The 19,039-nt window shown below is 46.9% G+C and overlaps 1 protein-coding gene across 1 annotated transcript in view; it reads left to right on the top strand.

Annotated features, from left to right (window-relative positions):
- Positions 1-15,889, top strand: part of Nlg3 (Neuroligin 3) — a 242,878-nt gene extending 226,989 nt beyond the window's left edge. The window contains exons 5-11 of the mRNA XM_076907148.1: positions 486-718; positions 3,065-3,277; positions 3,536-3,674; positions 12,622-12,773; positions 12,879-12,991; positions 14,542-14,672; positions 14,972-15,889. Coding sequence (XP_076763263.1) covers positions 486-718; positions 3,065-3,277; positions 3,536-3,674; positions 12,622-12,773; positions 12,879-12,991; positions 14,542-14,672; positions 14,972-15,547 — 1,557 coding nt within the window. The 3' untranslated portion in view covers positions 15,548-15,889. The remainder of the gene's footprint in view (positions 1-485; positions 719-3,064; positions 3,278-3,535; positions 3,675-12,621; positions 12,774-12,878; positions 12,992-14,541; positions 14,673-14,971) is intronic.
- Positions 15,890-19,039: the final 3,150 nt, after the last annotated feature.

Here is a 19,039-nt window from a genome sequence, read left to right as displayed (position 1 = left end):
GAACGAATCGATGCGTCGGCCGCGAGATCGGTCGTGGCTTGCCGAGGGGCTGCTGCGATGTGTTTGCTCTTCCGAATTTCCTCGACGCCAGCGGCCCGGGTCGACGTTCGATCGTGGCTGGCCTACGTCTGTCTCGAGCTGGATTTCCAAAGGCGATTACAGGGCCGGTTGCTAAAGCAATTCATTTGCGCGCGGCTGAATTAAAGCGACTCGGCGCGCGGAACATTCAGTTACCAATCAACGATTCATCCCCTCCCGAGAAACACGGACGTCTGCTTCGCTATGCTGTAATCTAATTGTTCGACTTACAGTCTCAATACAAATTGTCGCAACGTATCGTTCGAATTGTACAGGAACTTGGAGATTTGGCTGCTCTTACCGTTAGCGCGTCCAACAACCCCTAAAGTGGCTACCAACAACTTACCAGCCGCTCGAGGCGAGCGTGCAAATACATTTTTCATGAAAGATTCACGTTGTTTGTCCAGGCCGCAGGTGATTCTCAGGCGTTGCTCAGATGCCTGAGAGAGGTGCCGCTGAACGCGTTGGTCTCGGTGCCTGTGAAGGGGTTGGAATTCGCGCCCGCATTCGGACCCAGTATAGACGGCGTCGTGATTGATCCAGGCGATCCAGAGGACCAGGACTTCACCCTGCAAGTGGACACGATCAATACGCTGAACAACATCTTACTACGGAAGAACGTCGTGGCCAAACTCTCGAGGTACTTCCTGCTACCTGCCCTCTCGCTCCGTTTCCACCCTCGCGTTACTCTCCACGCCCCTGATCCTGCTGGAGCTTCGAGCCGTTCCATCGTCGACGGAAAGCGACGGAACGCAAAACGAGGGAAATTTCCACCCTTTCTTTCCGCGTTGAACGGTTGAATTTTGAGCAGGCTAAGAGGTAGAATCGAAGAAACGGAAGAATCGGGCTGAATCGTAAACGAGGGACTTAAGGGATGAAGATCTTGTGTTACAGAGTTGAATTATGAATCTCTCGAAGAGACTGGCACATTAAGACCCACCATGAGCGGTTAAACGGGACATACCTTCGACCATTAGTCGATATTTTCATCCGTTTACGTTTTACTGTCCGCGAAGGAAGCTTTTAACGCGAGGAGACACTGCGATTCCTTGATGTCCGTTCGAATTGTGCTCATCCTTGAATTTAATCCGTCCCCGTTCCGCAGCGCTCGTACGCGCAACGTTTTTAATTACTCGCGTTTCTTCGCGGAAGTTTCCGTCGTCGGTGTCGCCGTCCCGTGGAAAAGCTATTCCGCTTGGTAAAGTAATTTAGCAGTCGAGCCGCGTTTAGCGAGGCAACGTGGCGAGCGCGGATTCGACTGTTTACAGAGCGGCGCAGCGCCGCGGAAAAATGTTTTTCCTCGCCGGACGAAAAGAGACGGGCGGGACCGCGCAAAGGTTTCCGCGGCCGGAATGCGGCGAGTTAAACGTCGGACAGAACTTAATTCTCGTGAGCATCGACGGTCGGAAATGAAAGACACCGCGGGCTGATTAATTCCTGTGAAAAAAAATTCTTTCCGCTCGAGGAAATTCCAGGGCAAATGACGGACAAAAGAGTTGTGTAACGTAGTTGAGACGATAAAGAAGAGGGAGTCTCTTCTGCTTTTTTATCAGAATTGCCTAGTTCGTTTCTCTTAATAGGATATCGCGTCTTTCGTTCTTAATTACATCCTCCATCCCCCAACTGACAGCAATTTGTACAATACAACAGTGTTCGAGGGATAATCTAAATTAGTCCTCTGTACCAATATATAATATTACCATTACTCGAAAAATTATATTTTCACACTTTTAATACGATTAAGAAAAAACAACCCCCTACTTCTCTGCGACTGACAAAGGAATAATTATACATAATTATCTCGAGAAAATAAGAGGAAAGAGATTCTTCCACTTTTCCTTGGCAAGAGATCTTCGAGAGAGGAAGATGTCTCTGAGCACAGTGTCTCGTTGAAGATAATTATAGGGACGTTGAAGATAATTATAGGGAAATATCTCGACGTCATCGAATTTCCCTCATCAGCCAACGGGCTACGTTTCGTCCTTTGTCGCGAATCAGTCTTTGTCCCCTTTTGTCGCGGTGTTTCTTTCGAACGTTCGTGCTTTTCTTTCGTGTCCCGTGCTCGTCCCACGTAGCAGCAACAGCACAGGCCCTTCGAATGCGCTGCTACCTGGCTGCGATAAATAAACGGTCTGCCGGGGAATTTTACGCGAGCGGATGCGTAACGACGACGTTAAACGGAATTGAAATGGTCGCGGGACGGGCCGCGTTTCTTTGCCAGTCGACGTACTTGTGAATGCCGCTGAATATCCTCGATTCACCCGGGAACGCTGTGAATTCCTCGAGTTAATTTGTCTCGAACGCTGAGCCTGTCCCTCGCCTCTTCTTCTCGTACCCTTGTTCGTCGATGAACGTCGCTGACGAATCGTTTAAAGGCGAAAGGGACGAGCCGTGCGTGTAATTGTGACGCGGATTAGCGAGTACAGTTTGAAATTAATTTTCTTTCCCTATAGAAGATGGAGTGGCTACGTCTGATTATCCGAGACCAATCTTTTCTTCCTAGCATGCTATTTTCTGAATAAAAATTTCCTGTTTGCTTTTTACCATTTAGAAATTATATTTGGATAATTTTATGCGAAAAGGCAGTGAATTTGATTATCTAGTTGACGAAAGATCGATAGAAGTTGAACAATGGATACGTAAGTATTTAATCACCAACGCAGATCGCAGCCAATAATTACACGGAGGAAGAATATTCGAATTTATACGCGAACGTCGGCGCATCCAGCGGGATATTTGCCTCGTCACTCGCGTTTCAATTAATACGTAAACATATGAAAGTCGAGCGTAACAAGATACTACATATTTGCATCGTTATTACGTGCCAATGAAATGTTATTAAACCGTGTAATTAATGCAGCCCCCATCGAAGCGCGAACGCGAACGAGCTCCGCGTTCTCTGCACCCGTTTCCTTTTCGTCGGAAGCTTTTAAACAGACTTCCGATCGACGCGATTGTCGCAATAATTTTCACGTCCACGTTTCAGGTACGATCTGATGATCGGCGTGGTCAAATCGGAGGCGTATTTCGCGTTGACGGCGGACGACGCTCAGTACGGGATCGAGGCTGACAGAAGGACAAAAATCCTGCGGGAATTCGTGCGCAACACGTACACGTATCACCAAGCGGAGATCCTGGCGACCATAATCAACGAATACACTGACTGGGAACGTCCTGTGCAACATCCAGCGAACATTAAGTGAGTGGAGAACAAACGAAACGTTTCAAATTATTCGATCGATCGCGAAATTGATATCACCCCATAAAATCCTTCTTGTCAGAATGTAACTCGTGTTCCTTCTCTATTCGCGAGGTACAAAGGTGACTCGTTGCACGATCTTAGCCACGGACTAACCATTCGAGTCGACGTCGACGACGCATTTCCTTTCCACGAGTTTTCGAAACTTCTGCTTTTCTTCCGTGCGGTTGAATGGGGACACCTTTTTATGTCTTTCAGGGACGAGACCCTGGAAGCTTTAGGGGATGCGAACACAGTGGCGCCGGCTACGAGAACGGCGGACCTTCACAGTCAATCCCATCGGAACTCCTACCTGTACGTGTTCGATTATCAGACCAAGTTCGGGGATTACCCTCAGGTACGTTCGCAAACATTGGTACAGCGTCGAGAGAAAAGGGTGTCCGCGTCAGTTGGCAAGACTGTCGAAAAGACGGTCGACTCTGTGAAGAGGGAGAAAAGCGGTTCGTAATGCGATCAAACGGGCAGTCATTAACCCACATCTCGTATATTTTATTACTATATAACGATGATACATTACGCTATTTCTTCGAAGCGTTCACCGTGGCCTCGCGTTCGTTCAAATTTAAATCCCATTCTTCAGCCGGTGCATCCGTTTTCACCGTGACGTTTAATAGTTTAGCGGGAGGTGGAAAAGCGAAAGACGCTCCCCATTGTCGGGGTGCGAAGCATGAAATTAAAGAAAAATTGCATTCGCTTGGCGAGCGGTAGTCGTTGATCGATAAATCGCGCTCCTAACGACCCGTCGGCTCGATCGCGCCCCTTTGTTCGACGGGACCACCGCCGCCACCCTCGCTGGCCCCTTTACAGACGCCCCAGTCCAAATATTCTCGTTAACTCGCGCGTACAGTGTCCCGATGTGTTAATTAAAACACGACCAGCGAACGAGATCGCGGGAAGAACGCAATTACACGATTGTACGGGTTGGTTTATTACTTAAGAAGCGCAGGAAAATGTGTTTAAAGAAATTTGCATGGTTTTGCATCGCATTCCAAGGCGGTGAACGCGAGCTCCTCCTTTTTTAACGGCGGTTCCACGTTCCTCGGGGAAAGTTCATTCATTATCATAAGCGCCGACACGGCGAGCGTACTGTAAACAAGGCGGAATTAATTCTCCCTGGTTAAATCGGACAATTCTTTCCTAATAAATTCCTCGTGGCTAACAAACGTCATATGAAATCCACATAAGGGAAGAGGAATCGAAACGTTCCATCGCTAACGAATACAAACAGGAATGCTTCTTGTCTCGCGTTAATCATTTCAGCAACAACCAACGTGAAAAATAGAACGCATGGACGATAAAGAGCGAAGTTGGGAAATTATTCAGACGAGAACGTAACGTCTGCGAAATTTCAACACAGCCACGCTTTCAGTGGTACGCAATTATCGTTAGATGGATTTTTATCGCGAGCATTAACAATCGCACAGGATTCGTAAACTTTCAACCAAGCTATGCCACGTATTTCCTTCGCGATAGAAACGAAACGCACGCAGCGGCAGGGTTGATCGTTGAGGTTGAAAATTTATTCCCAGACTCGTGTACTGAAGATAATTTTTTAACTCGCAACTCGAGCGAAATGAAAAAATTGCTTGGAAAACGAAACCGCTGATAGCGAACACGTGAAAGGAAACGTGGAGAGTGCGAGTAGACGAGGGTCCGCGTCGATTTTCCGAAAGGGTGGTCGCGTTTACGCGTCCCGCTGCCCCGCGGGGGGTGCGCGTTTCCGGCGAAACTGTGCGCCCATGGAGAGATTTTTTTCGCGCAAAAACTCGCCCCCTGTCCTGGTTATTTTCCGCCTAATTACATCGTCCCGCGGATAAAGCAGCAACGACGCGCGGGAAGGCGACGTCGCGGCGAATTTTCGACACCCCCGCGGCTAATTTCCCCCTCCCGATTACGTAAACTTGAGGGACACGGGACGACGCGCGATTCGTGTACACGATCGTAATGGCGAAAGTTCCGCGTTGCTCTAGAAAATAACGTTCGAGAGGGAATGTCATAAACCGTGATAACTGGGTTTGGAAAAAAAACGGTAACAACACGATGGAGGATTTTTCGGAGTAAAATCGTACGGATAGCGCCCGTGCGTGGCGGAAACACGGTGGAATTCGAATTTAGAAAAATGTTTCATTTCGGCTGAAGAATATATTGATGCGAAAATGTGAAAAGTTACTGTCGCGCGCAACTAACGGAACGTTTCCAGGAATTAAACGAACTACTCTCGCGTAGCGAAATTAATTTCGCATAATTATTAAAATGAGTTGTTTCACGAGTTCCCGTTTGCGAGAATTCGATATACTAATCCGAGAGATAGAAACAGCGACGTATGACCCCCGTGTCTAACCGTGTGAAACATCTGCGCGACGGAGAATTGCCTCAGACTTTCCCTCGAAGCCTCATGATTTCCTTTCGAAGAATCTGAGCGTCCCCCGCTCGATCACACCCGTGAAGAATCAAAACTAAATTGAAATCCAAGAAATTTTCAACCCTCTGAATAAAAAAAAAAAAAAATAGCTGAACAAAATTCCGCGACCCGGGCGTTCCTGCGACGAAGGAAATTGGCTAACATAAATAGATACCCGGAGGAACGTTCGGTCGTTCCACGAATTCCAACCACCCCACGGCGCGTCTCGGGTCGTCATCTCTGCATCCGATCTCGGAAACTTGCAGCCGTCGTCGTCGTCGCGCGGGGGTTGGTAGAACAGTTCGGAACTGTGCGGAGGTCGGGACGAATTTCCCCGCCGCGATTCTATTATTACGTGGCTGTACATCGCGCGGTATATCTTGAACGCGTCGCGAGCCCCGCAGGAAGCGGATACACGCGGGAGGAAATTGTAAAATTACGGGGGTGCAGGAACGCGCGAGAGATCGGGCCCGCGTCACGTTAGAACCGTCGCGTCCGGTTCGAGTTTCGGGGTACACCGTGGATACGCTCGGTTCTATCGATGGACGATAACGTCGCCGATCATTTCCTGGACAATTACCGCGGGACGCGTAGCTGATCGTCGCTCTCGAACGGAAAAGGAAACGGCGGATAAACGGTCGACGTTAATTTTGGGAAATATTCGGTCGCGACGCGTCTGGCAACCTGGCGACGGAGTTGGTAATGGAATTAATTCCGAGGGTGGAATCGCGAGATCTCGAGGGACGCTGGGTGGTGCCGCGGGTGAGATGACTCACGGAAAACCGGAGGAAAATTACTTGTCCGTTAATCGTAATATACGCGCAAGGATTTCCGCGATAAGGAACAGTCGGTAAACAGACGTGGGTGAATATACGCGGGGCTAGATCCTGGGGGTGGAAATATCGCGCGAGTGGAAACGTCGCGCATTGGTCAGACGGAGGGTTAGAACAGTTCCCTCTAGCAGAGTTAAGGGAAAAGATATCGATACGCGATTCGTGCGAGGGGGAAGGAGAGAATTGTGCAACGAAATCTAAAACTGTCCCTGGTGTACGAGAAACGTAATAAAAGTACGTTTAATGTAAAAGTGACCGAGGAAAATCGGAATCCAATGGAAATTTGTGGCCGTTATTTATGACGATGATCGAAACGACAGTTTCCATGCCCTCGCGGGTTTCGTTTCTGGTAAATGCAAAAGGGCAAAAAGAGAGTTACGACCGGCAAAAGATTAATATTCAACGAACCCGGCTCGTAACCGGTTCCGCCAATAGAAACCCAGCAATTCGTGAAACGAAGCGTCCATCGATCGGCCATCGCGAAGTTGTACCCCCTGGGGCGTTCGTTCAGCGAGCGGCCGTTCGATTAATTAAAATCAGGGCACTCGTAAGATCCCACGCGAGACTGCACGTATAGAAAATGTCTAGCAGCGACGCGTTTAGCTCTCGCTTTTTTCCTTCTCCTCTTCCTTCTTTTTTCTTTCCAGCTACACGTTTCTGTAGCGAGCAGGGACAAATTGGATAACGAAGATCCAAGGTTTTGAAAAGGCCACGACGACGGCAGTGGCCGTCTTCCTCTTCCTTCGACACGAAAAATTCTTGTTACTCGCGCGGGCGAGGCTGTCTACGCGTCGCCGTCAAAGCGAGGCTGCGCAAAGACAAACCGGGAGTGGAATTTAGATTAAACTTTCGTTTGCCGATTGCACGTGTACACAGACGGCTTAAAGCGGCTCGGTAATTGAGGGGAAACATGCTGAAAAATTCTGAGGTCCGCGCGCGTCAAATACCTGCGATGTCTATGCGGCCAAGCGCTAACGATCGCGTCGATGCGGAAAAATTCCACGGCAAAAATGAGGCGGCGATGAAATCTGATAAAAGTAATCGATACGAACGCGCGATCTGACGGAAACGATAACGCGTAAATCGAATCTCGCTCGTGGACACGAATAATTGAATACAGAAGAAATTCGATGAACGAAAAGCTGAGAAATGATCTCCCTTTTACAACTTGAACGATATTCGAAGTGGATACTCTCTCATTGATCCATCCTGTATATTATCAAGAGTATCGAAACCGTGGAAAGTTGTACAATATTTGACCTGGTTGGAGGAGCTCATTAAAGGGTTACGCTTAAGATACAGTACACTCAAGATGAAAAGAGGGAGAACAAGCTTTCAAGTTTTTTTCTAAAGCTTCGAGATTTTTCTGGCTCGAGGACGTTCGACTGTCGAGGGGGTCTCCGGCGTTTTCCTTCCGCGGACGATTTTTAAAGACATTAAAGCGCCTCAAAAGGGGAAACAGGAAGTCGCGGCACGAGAAGTGGAGGAAAAATTGTCGACGATCGAGTGGATGAATTTCAAGTTTCCGTGCAACTCCTCGGCGACTCTCGCTGAAAGCGTTCCTCCTATAAAACGATCAATGCCGCGCTGGTACTCGATTTCCTTGGAAAATGACAACCTGCCGTGGGGGGGGGGGGGGGGGGGGAGTTCGAGCGACGGTGAAAAAAACTGGTTTCCGCGAGAAACAATCAACTTTTAATGTCGCAATTGACCGCGTAAACTGATCGATAATTCGTTGATAAATTCCCGTAACGAATAATTAATAAGTTCGACGCCGGGACGACGAACAATTTGCATTTATAATTCGCGATTCACCGAGTTATCGTGCGAGTAATCGGTGAAAATTGCGAGACGAGGACGCGGCCGATCCCGCGCCGCGCTTCGATCATTGATTTTAGAATCGCCGTGCGCGCGTTATTAAATATTTCCACCCCGCGAATATTAACGGCCGCTAATTTCACGGAAACCTGCTATATTATTCTTTCGCGTTTCGAGGGGCAGATCAACGGGGAATTAGAAGAATCTCGCCTCGGGGCTGGAGTTAGTTTTCATCAGGGGAACACATTTTCGGTTCATACGGAAACGCTGCTAAAAGTTTTCGAATGTGTGAGAGGGGGCTGCTCTTTCGCTGGGGAATTTGGTTGCTCTGCAAAGTGAATACTTAGTCGCAGAACTGTTGCGGGCTGGAAAAGGACGAACGGAAAAAAGCACCCGTGAGAAGGCTCGAAAATATGACCAGGAACGTCGTCGCGTTCAGGATGGCGATGGCAAGGACTGTAAAGTTAATTATCATAAACAGTGGCACTATCGTGGAACGCATAATTAGAACAAAAATTAACAAGCTCCTCAAGACTGGTTTGCAGTTTTAATTAGCTGGTAGCACACATCGTCGTAAACGTAATCCTTTTAGTTAGACGACTGCAACTTGACACCTCAATTAAAGTTCGAATTTCCGCCGCTAATTTCATCGTCGCTTTAAAACGCCGGGAGATGTCTAATTAGGTGCGCCATCGCAAAAGAAATGAATCGAGCGTTAACGTCAGGAATATTTATTTCTGCCCTCCTGTTAATTATTAATAAAATGTGACTCCGTAACCCCGGGTCGTCGAGTTTAAAAATCGTAATATTAATTTAAAAAAAAATCTTCGTTATTTCTTGTGAAAATAATAACGTTAAAATAATTAGAAACTTAATATTCTTAACAATTCTTTAAAGCAGCTAGCGAAGAATTACGTTCAACTTATTCGTGATACGTGTGAACGTTTTCAAAAGGATTGTACATTAAACTGGATTAGACGCAATCAGATTCCTCTTTCGAGCATTTTCCTACATAAAAAATGATGTGCGTTGCTCTCGAAGAATTAACTAACTCAATACAACATTAGATACACGTAACACCAAACGCGAGAGGATTAAATATACTTGAAAGTGTGCCAAGAGTTCATCCAAGACGATTTCATTACTGGTAACAAGAGATTTCTAAAGCTTCGTCGAATGAAACCAGCGACGAAATCCCCTTTTACATGCGAACGAAAAGGATCACAACCGAGACGTAATGGAGAACGAAAGCTTTATCGAAGGGACAGCGAGTCTTTGGAAATTGCTTCTACGCGAACGATCGCTGGCTGCTAAGTGGAACGAACTTTTCTGCGCGCGGTAAAAGAACAGACGAACGAGAGGAACGGCGAGAAATACCTGCGCAAAACTGTTGTGAGAAGGAAGATGTGTCAAACGAGCCTGAGAGTCCTGTTTAATTTTCAATTCGAATCGTTACGCGCCGTTCGAGCGTTCGTACAACAACCATGGATAAAAGCACTAACATCCGACACGTCCTCCTCTCTGTTCCTTCGCATCCCTCCACGCTGGTTGTTTTACGAACCACGTCCCCCGGATTTAAAACGAAATTTAACCAGAGGCACTTCGAAACATTGATGTGGCCTACGAAAGAGGAAAGAGGATGCATCATTATTATCTCGGTTTTATGACGAAAAATATTAATAAAATCCCGTCTCCGGCGAATGAAAGTCACGGTGTTTACAGCCGCTCGTTTCGTGGCCAGAACCACGGTTCACCAGGAAATTGCAACTTCAGCAGGGACGTCCATTTTTATCAGCAAGAAGGACTGTATTCGTATGCAAAGCGGGAGGGTACAACAGCGTACGAAAAGAGAAGGTTTAGAACGAAATCGAGGACGTTTTCGAGCTGTTGTAGCGTGGAGGACTTACAAAAGAACTAATATCACCGACACACGTCTACGTACGTATGCGAACCCGTACAAAAACTCAAGAAAAATTCTGAAAAAAATATAGGTTAAAGAAAAGGAATAAAATGTCCAAGGAAGTTGGATATAAAAATTCAAACGCAATATAAAAATTCAATTTTTCTCCGGAAGGACTAGCAGAGGTCTGAAACGGACGCTAGAAACGCATCCCCTCGTTTGCTTTCGAGCCAGTTGGTCGGTCAGCAGCGTCTGGTCTGGCGGATAACCGTACGTATCGATTGCACCTGGTCGAAGGAAGGAAACGAAGGATCTGGACAAATGGAAGAGAGCTGCTCTGTCCTCCCTGTGGGTACAAGAAATCGCAGAAAACGGAAGTAGAGGACAGCTGAAGAATATAAAATTCAACGCGAAGCTTAGCTCACGAGGCACTGTGAAACAATAACGACTCTTGCCTTGATGTTACTTCACATGCTACTGCAAATTTATTAATCTCTACTCATTGTTATTCATTGTATACACGTACGCATGTTCCGTGGAGGCTTGATAATTATTGAAACGCCAGCTAGAGGATCCCTTAAGTAGCGTCTACAATCTCTGAACGCGTTTGACAATTCCTTTACGCAGAAGCGCGCCGTGGTGAGACGTTCCGTCGCAAAGTCGCAAATAAGCAGAGGCAGCCGTTTCGACGGAGTGTGCGACGAGGTACATGATCTTCCAAAGGCAACGAATACTTGCAGGGGAATCGATAAGAGAAATATTAGGCAGGAAACGGAGGAGCTACAAAAGACGCAGAGGGTCTCCATTATATCAGCAAGCTCAAAGGGTACTCTCGAGCGTGGATGTTTCGATCCCAGCCAGACGAATCGTCTTTATTCCCTCCCTTTGAATCCCTCGGCCCAAAAATCCGTCCGATCGTGGAACAACCATGGAACAAACCGCCGTTCTGTTTTCAAATTGGATATCCGGTAGCGATCGTTGGCGAGGATCCTCTATCCCGTATAATATCCTCGACCGCTTTAAAGACGCTTTATCGATTGAGACCGCCCCCCAGGAGAGATTGCGAAATCCTTTAAACAAATAGCATATCTCACGTTCCAACCGTTTTACTTGCGCTTCCTATCTTGCTGCCACTAAATGACGGCGAATTCCCCGGTACGATCTCAAAGAAAAAGGACGCTCGTCCTGCAGCCAGTCCGCGCGGAATTAAGTCTCTCGAAAACGGTGGAGATATTCTTCGTAGCTCGACTACCGCGTTGCTGTTGCGCTTTCGCGACGATTCTCTTGGCTCGCGTGTTTGCAACGACTTCGCGTACCCTCCACGAGCGAAATTAAAAGCGTATCACGTGTCGTGTCCTTTTTACGGAGCGTCGTAAAGCGCTCGTGCTCCTCGCGCAGGATCCTCGTCGGCGAGCGGACTAATGCCACGAAATCTCCAAGATCCCGCGAGGTATGTAACCACGAAGAAAAGAAATCTAATAACTGCAAATCACCGCTAGCGAGTACACGGATCGACGATTTTTTTGGGAGGAAGAGGAGAGAGTGGTGGAAAGGATGTGACGTCTCCTTTCATCCGCGCTGAGGAAACGATCGTTCGAAGAAGCAACGAAGAGCTTCGAAAAGGCCAACGATTGCTTTCTTCGCGAAATCGAGCGACCAAGGGGACCAGAGCCAATCTGGGAACCGGGCTGTTCGCGCACATATCACGCCGCGCTCTCATCTGGCTCTCTCCTTCTCTCAATATCCACGCGAAGGCCTTTCTCCCGTTTGAAATACGACCGACGTCCCGCGTCGTTAAAATGCCATCAATACCTTTGGACAGAGCTCGTCGCCTTTGTGGACGTGGCTTGTCCCTATCTCGAGACGAAATGGAGGAAAAAATGGTCCCAGGCCTTCTTTGGCTGAATCGTGCGATTCCAGGAATTTATCTTTGCCAATAAAATCGCACGATCTTCGTCGCGAGAAGATCACAATCGTAACAGACTTCATACTTGAAACAAATTATAGTGCGTATACGAGATTTCGTGAGAAGAACGACACTCGAGAAACAAGTGACTGATTTAATATCAAAGTTTAGGACTTTTAATCATCTTATCCAATATTTATCTCACCACGAAATATTTCATGAGTTTGACTTACAGCAGCTGTCTATTGAGTGATTGAATTAACACTGTCGAGACAGAATAACTAATAAAAGTGGTTAAATCAGACATTAAACTAGGTTGAGTTATATCTGGCCATTCTTGGTCGATCATTGATACCTTTCCTTTAACTTCAAACGGAAATAATATATTATAGAAGAGAGCTTCATTTAATAGTATTTTATTCACAGAAACCTGGTTGCATCCACGGCGAGGACTTGCCATATTTTTTTGGCGCACCCTTGGTAGGCGGCCTCTCCCACTGGCCAAAGAATTACACGAGGGCGGAGATCGCTCTATCCGAAAGCGTGATACTCTACCTGACAAACTTCGCACGCACCGGGTAAGTCGTGAAAAAGTAATTACATAGACGGAGACCAGGGCCATTCCAGGCACGAACGAGAAATTAACAACGCACCATTGCGTCTACGTGCGATTTCGTCGACAGGAACCCGAACGAGGGCACGCCGGATGTCGGACCGCTGAGACCAGAGAGGACGAAGTTCAAGAACATCGATTGGATCGCTTACGAAGCGGTGCACAAGAAGTACCTGAGCATAGGTGAGACTGAGATTAAGTTTTGCCAAACTTTCCTCGACCCATCCCTGATCACGCAAAGAAACAGGGGGCTACCGCTTAATTTCTGATAGAGAAAAAGTCCCATTTAAGTTATCCCAATTTAAAATCGCGATCGTCGTTTCGAATGCTAACCGACATCCTCGACTGTTCCCGGGAATATTCGCAGTCGCTTGGAGATTCATGCGTGGGAAGAATTCATGTTCGTAAAAACATTCGAGCCCAATTCGAGTTCCTAATTCCACCCCTCGTAATCCCCGTCTTAGCTAGAGTTTCCAATTAGCCTTGGTTTTCAGAATCTCGCCGTCAGCTTGAAGTTTGACCGTTCAGGGACATTAATGCATAAATCGTCCAAGGACGGATTAAACGGCCCCTCCTTGGGGGAGTTCGAGTCCCCGGTTCTCGGTGAAACTTCCGCTCGAGGCGTACGGGGGAAAAAACGTTTCGCGAGTTGCTCGTTTTCTACGCTCAACGGAATCCCCGACGACTCGGCTCCTAATGGAAACTGAGAACTATTATTTAATCCGATTAGCCTGTGAAGCGCGTATAATGAACGTAGTCTCGCGACGCCGCCACACGCACCGCGTACGTGTAACTAAGAGGATCAACGGAGATTTATTTGCATAATTCTCGTTCCCGTCGTGGAACGGGAATGACAGTTTGTCAGACGCGAACGGAATTCACTTTCTCGCTCGCTTCGACTCTCAAGTAGACAAGTACTATGGCTTTCTTCTTCAACTTCGAATTCTGACCATTTTCCGTTAGTCCCGCTCTGTCGAAATGAAAATTTCACGTAGCAATCTTTATTTCGTTTTTGATGATAATCAAATTTATCTAACGTACAAATAGACGAGTGTTCGTGGTATTCCATAATGCAGTTGTAAACGATCTTACTTCTTTCACAAGTACTTCCTCTACCATCGTAGAAACCCGCGAGCAAAGCTTTAACGTTGCATCACGATTGCGCAAAAATCGGAAGTTTCCAAGCGTCGTACCACTACTCTTTGCCTGCGATTTCTTTTCAACGCATCGACGGCGAGGGCAGAAAGGGAGACCGTAGGGGAAGTAATCGCGTAGGGGACCAGCGGAACGCGGCGTTGGCGCAGGAAAGTTCGCCTCGCGGTGAGGCGCAGTGCGGCTCAAACTATGCCGTTGCAGAAGCCGCAAGTAGAAAAGTCGACGCCTAGGCCAGGCCAGGAACGAGACCGTCCGAGAGTTCACCGGTTCCGGAACTTTGAGGCGCACTGACTAACGAACCCGCCTTCTCTATGAGATTACCACGCGACAATAATTAATTACCCTGCTGTTAATATGAAAGAGCCCCGGTGGAAAGCTGGCCTTTCGAGGTTGCCGCGCGAGTAGGTTGCAGTTGCTCGCTCCTTCCCTCTGAAAGCCGTCGTTTCCTTTCTCTCTCTCTCTCTCTCTCTCTCTCTCTCTCTCTCTCTCTCTCTCTCTCTCTCTCTCTCTCTCCACGCCACCCACTAGTCACCCTCGCCCGTCGCTGACCCGGCTGAGACTTCATCCGTGTTCCCCAGAGCTCAAGTCGAAGCTGAAGAACCACTACAGGGCGCATAGACTGTCTTTCTGGCTGAACCTCGTGCCCGACCTCCACAAGCCTGGCTCCGACGATGTTCCTAGGTCGCATCATCTTCTTGACACTGAACAGGTACCGTTGGTTTCCCTTCTTTCGAGTTGCGCTCTCGTTCTCGAGGTATTCGTGTACTAAACGCTTTACACAGTGGGACCAGTGAAAAGGAGGATACTGCACGAGTGATTACTCTTGCATGTTGTATTGGAAATTACGAAGACAGAAGTGTACAACAAAGTTGTAAAGAGAATACGGTTAATAAGAGAAGATGGCAAACTCGTGCAGTATTTTTCCATGGTCCAAGAACAACGTCAGCTTCGCAAACTTTTATTCGATCAATTTGTAGAACGTCTGCTAATTAAATAAATTGATTTTAGGTGCCACCTAGATTCATCCAGAGGATACCAACAACGACCAGGATGACCACAGCGGAAGTGACGATCGCGGAAAAACCGCAGAACGTCTCGACAGCAATACCAAGCGAACTGGCCTTCGAGGACTCGACCGCTCAACCGGAGGACGGGTTCGCTGCCTACTCAACCGCCCTCAGCGTGACGATAGCGATCGGCTGTAGCCTATTGATCCTGAACGTCCTAATTTTCGCGGGTGTCTACTACCAGCGCGACAAAAGCAATCAGCACAACTGCTCGAAGAAACGGCAGGAGAACGGGCAGATGCCTAACAACATTTGCGGGGACCTGGACACGAAAACAGCTGAGAGACATCACATCCAGCACATCCCACCGCCAGAGTTCGCGGATCTTCAGAACAACAGCTGCCACGTGCCGATGCCACCGCCGCCACCGAAGAACACGAAGCCAGGGAAACCAGGGCAGAACCTGATCATCAGTCCAAATCAGTTGCAACAGGAAAGCATGGCGATGACTGGGACGGGGACGCTGAAGAAAGGGCACAATCATCAACAGCAAGCGATGGACGAGCTGAGGGTCTGACTCCACGAGCACCTCGTGGGCGCAATCGAACTCTGTTACGGACGACTGATCGTCACGTGAACCCAGTCGGCGGACAGTTCGAACGGGGTGCCGTTTGAACCTCGTGCACGCGAACGGACGATACGGGAAGGGTCCTCGAAGCGTTTCTGTGAAGTGTTCCTTGAGGAGCTCTGTCGCGAACCTCTTCAGGCAGTTCTAGAGCAGGTGGCGGCGAGACAGAACATCGAATTCGTTGTAGTATCGGGTTATTCCTTCGGCGAGATCTGTCGGGTGATATCGAAACGGTTCTAAAATTGATCATCTCTCGTTTCTAATCGATAGAAGTAATTGTGTTCATTCGCGACGAAGGCTGCGAGGAACGTTCGTCGGACGGATACCTCGCGCCACAGCGTGCACCGGATGGACGCCCGCGAAAAAATCGTGTCTGACTCGTTACCCCACTTTTCTACTTGCTACGGAAAACGAAAGGAAAGGTAGAGGAATCATGCGACCAACTGCCGAAAAATCGCGTAGTCTTCGATATATAATAAACGATATGTAAGTAGGAACCTTCGATCCCCGTGGAAACATTGAGATACTTCCCTGGAGATCGGCGAAAATCGATTTCCTGGATTGAGTTTACCCTCGAACGAGCATCTTTTGTAACTCTCGACTGTCCGAACGAACTTATCCTCTCCCCGGATTAGGGAATCGAACGTTGTCGAACAATTTTATTATTCTTACGGTTATTATTACGAAAATTCCGATCAACCGAGAACAAGAGATATCTAATTAAAACCGAGAGGAAGCCGAGCACCGCGTTTCTAAACGACATTCGTTTCGATATCAGGCGGAAAGGATTCACGTACGAGTCGAACAACTTGATTCGTAGATCCATTCTTTTGACGAAGAAGATGAATCTTTGGTCAGACTTCCGGTCCAGTGGCTCGTACGTCCGATTCTTTCTCCGGAAGCGTTGAATCCTCGAATGGGATCCGTTTGCGTCGTCGAAAGGCACTTCCATCTACGAAACTCCCCTTCTCCTTTCTCACGCCTAAATTAATCGGAGTAATGGGATTTCGATCGTCCCACGAGAGAAAAGAAACGGAGACCCCCGTGACGATCGTTCGATTATCCGCGCTCTGTCACTGCCATCGAACACGGAAGCTCGTGCGGCGAAATTCCAACAAGTTGGAAGTTTAGTCGGACGGCCTAAAATGCTCAATAAAATGGACGCTAAAAAAACGGCAAAGCGAACGAAGATTAAAAAGAAGAAGAAAAAACAGACAGAAAGCCATCGATGACACGACGCAAACGAGATCTCGAATCGAAAGCTGCCACAAGAGGGTTCTTTCTTGTTTCCTTTCCCCCTTTTTCTTTTTCTACCGACCAGTGAAACGTGGTTGAAGAAACGAGATCAGCTTACGACGGATGATTTATCGTTACGTTCTTAAATAACAGCATACTGCCAACCAGCCGGAAGTAACACTTTTACCTAGAGACGCGAGTCAACGCGAAGCTCGCGATCGACCTCTCGATACGAGAGATGTCGTCGATCGTGTGTACAGACGCGCGATTCGAACAGGGAGAAAAAAGAGAAAAAAAAGAAAATACTGAGCGGAGAGAAAGGGAGAGAATGAACGTGTGTTGTTTTTAGTCTGATTTTTTAGAGCGTGGCCACGTCAGGCGTTCAGAGAAAGGATATTGGACGAACTGTACGAATGGAGAATGGGTTTAGACTGTAAATAATGAATAATTCAAACTTAGTGGTTCGTCGAGTCTCTGATATTGCGGCAAGATTGTTTTGTGGTGTCTGATGCGACAAAAAAAAAAAATGAAACCGAGGAATCTGATTGTAACTGCACTTGTGTCGAGTAACGAGATGGTGTGACAGCGTAGAAGCACTGGACGTAATTTTAAATTTGTATATAATTGACATTACAATAAACTGTGTAAACAATTACCATCAGCGTGGGCATCGCGAATGCCACCCCTCGGCTCGATTACATCCGTCTGATTAATGCTAATTGCCACGATAATTACAAGAATGGATATTCATCGCGAGGAAACCAATGGGACGATTAATCTTCGCGAAAACCTATGTCCGAAGATTAATTACAAACCGGATAGAGAATAATGAGTTGGAGGAATGTAAATGAAGGAAAACCATCGGCAAAAATGGCCAAGAGAAAAACCTCGACGGGGAAATGAATATTCTGAGAACATCAGTGGCTGTATTTGCGAAAGTTAGGTAACGAACGAAGATAGAGAATCGTTTAATCAATCAGTCGGACAGATTTTCCTTCATTTTCATCGATTTTCAGCGACAAATACAGAGACGCGGGACATAAGGGTAAGTACAGAGTAATCTTCAAGCGCTTTAGTCTTTCCAATGGCATAATCGTAAACGTACAATTTCGTGTAAACCATGCAAAGCTCACGAGGGTTCAAATTCTCCTTAAACAAACAAATAATTGAAACATTGAATAGCTTACGCGTACGTAGTCCAGACAATAAATTATACAATTACTTCCTATCTAAAGAATTCGTCTGAGGGGATGGTAAAACTGGATCGAAGGGGGTGAGTTTATTAACACAATCTTCATTTGGTTGTTCGTTTCAAGCTTTACTAGTCGAATAGTAATGTAAACGCAACATACAATTATGACAAGTCTGTAAAAGTGTCACAAGCTCGTTTCGAATCGAGACGATGTATATTAAAGAAGCTAATCTGCCGTTCTTACATCGTTGCAGCGAAAAATTCACTCTGCACTCAGAGATACTCTCCATCGCTCTTAAATTCATCAAATATAAATTGCATTAAAAATACATGGGTCGAACGTGAACGAATTGATAAGTCTATGAAAGAACATTGGCGTATTTCCAGTTTTGAAATAATTTTTGCCCGATCGGATGAAACCATTCGTTCGTGCCTTTGTATAATAGATCGGTTATCTTCGTACTATTATTTTAAGGTTAATAGAAGTCGATCGCTACCTTCATTTACTTACAAAAGCTTATCAACTTGGATCCCATTAATCTCGATGTTCTCGCTTCAATTAATTCGAACTAACAAGTTTTCGCTGTATCTTCGCTCTCGCGTTCCGCCCTCGAGAACGATAAAACCTCATTAATGTAGATTCTGCTAATTCGAGCTTACATTTCAAACGAAAAGCGAGCCCTCTCGTCCCAATTAACACGAATCGCCTAGATCCCGCTGTGTTCTTCTTTAGACGGGCTGTTTTTTTTTTATTTTCGTGCACCGAATCACCTAGCCAATGCGAATCTCCCTCTTCGCGGTTCGAACAATCCACTACCAACTGCCCCATGGCGAATATTTCACTCGCCATCGATCGAACTTCAACCAACGAATTAAAACGCGATTTCACCCCTCGGATTTCTTACAACTTCGTACCTTTGTTTTATTTCATTTTCTTTCTTTTTTTTCGTTTTTCAATTAGGAGCCAACGTTTGCCAGACTTACCCAATTATTCGTTCTCCACTCGACTCACC

The sequence above is a fragment of the Xylocopa sonorina genome, chromosome 15 (assembly GCF_050948175.1).
Source record: "Xylocopa sonorina isolate GNS202 chromosome 15, iyXylSono1_principal, whole genome shotgun sequence".
NCBI classification, from domain to species: Eukaryota; Metazoa; Arthropoda; class Insecta; order Hymenoptera; family Apidae; genus Xylocopa; species Xylocopa sonorina.
Note: the sequence above shows the minus strand (reverse complement) of the source record. Positions and strands in the feature narration are given on the sequence as shown.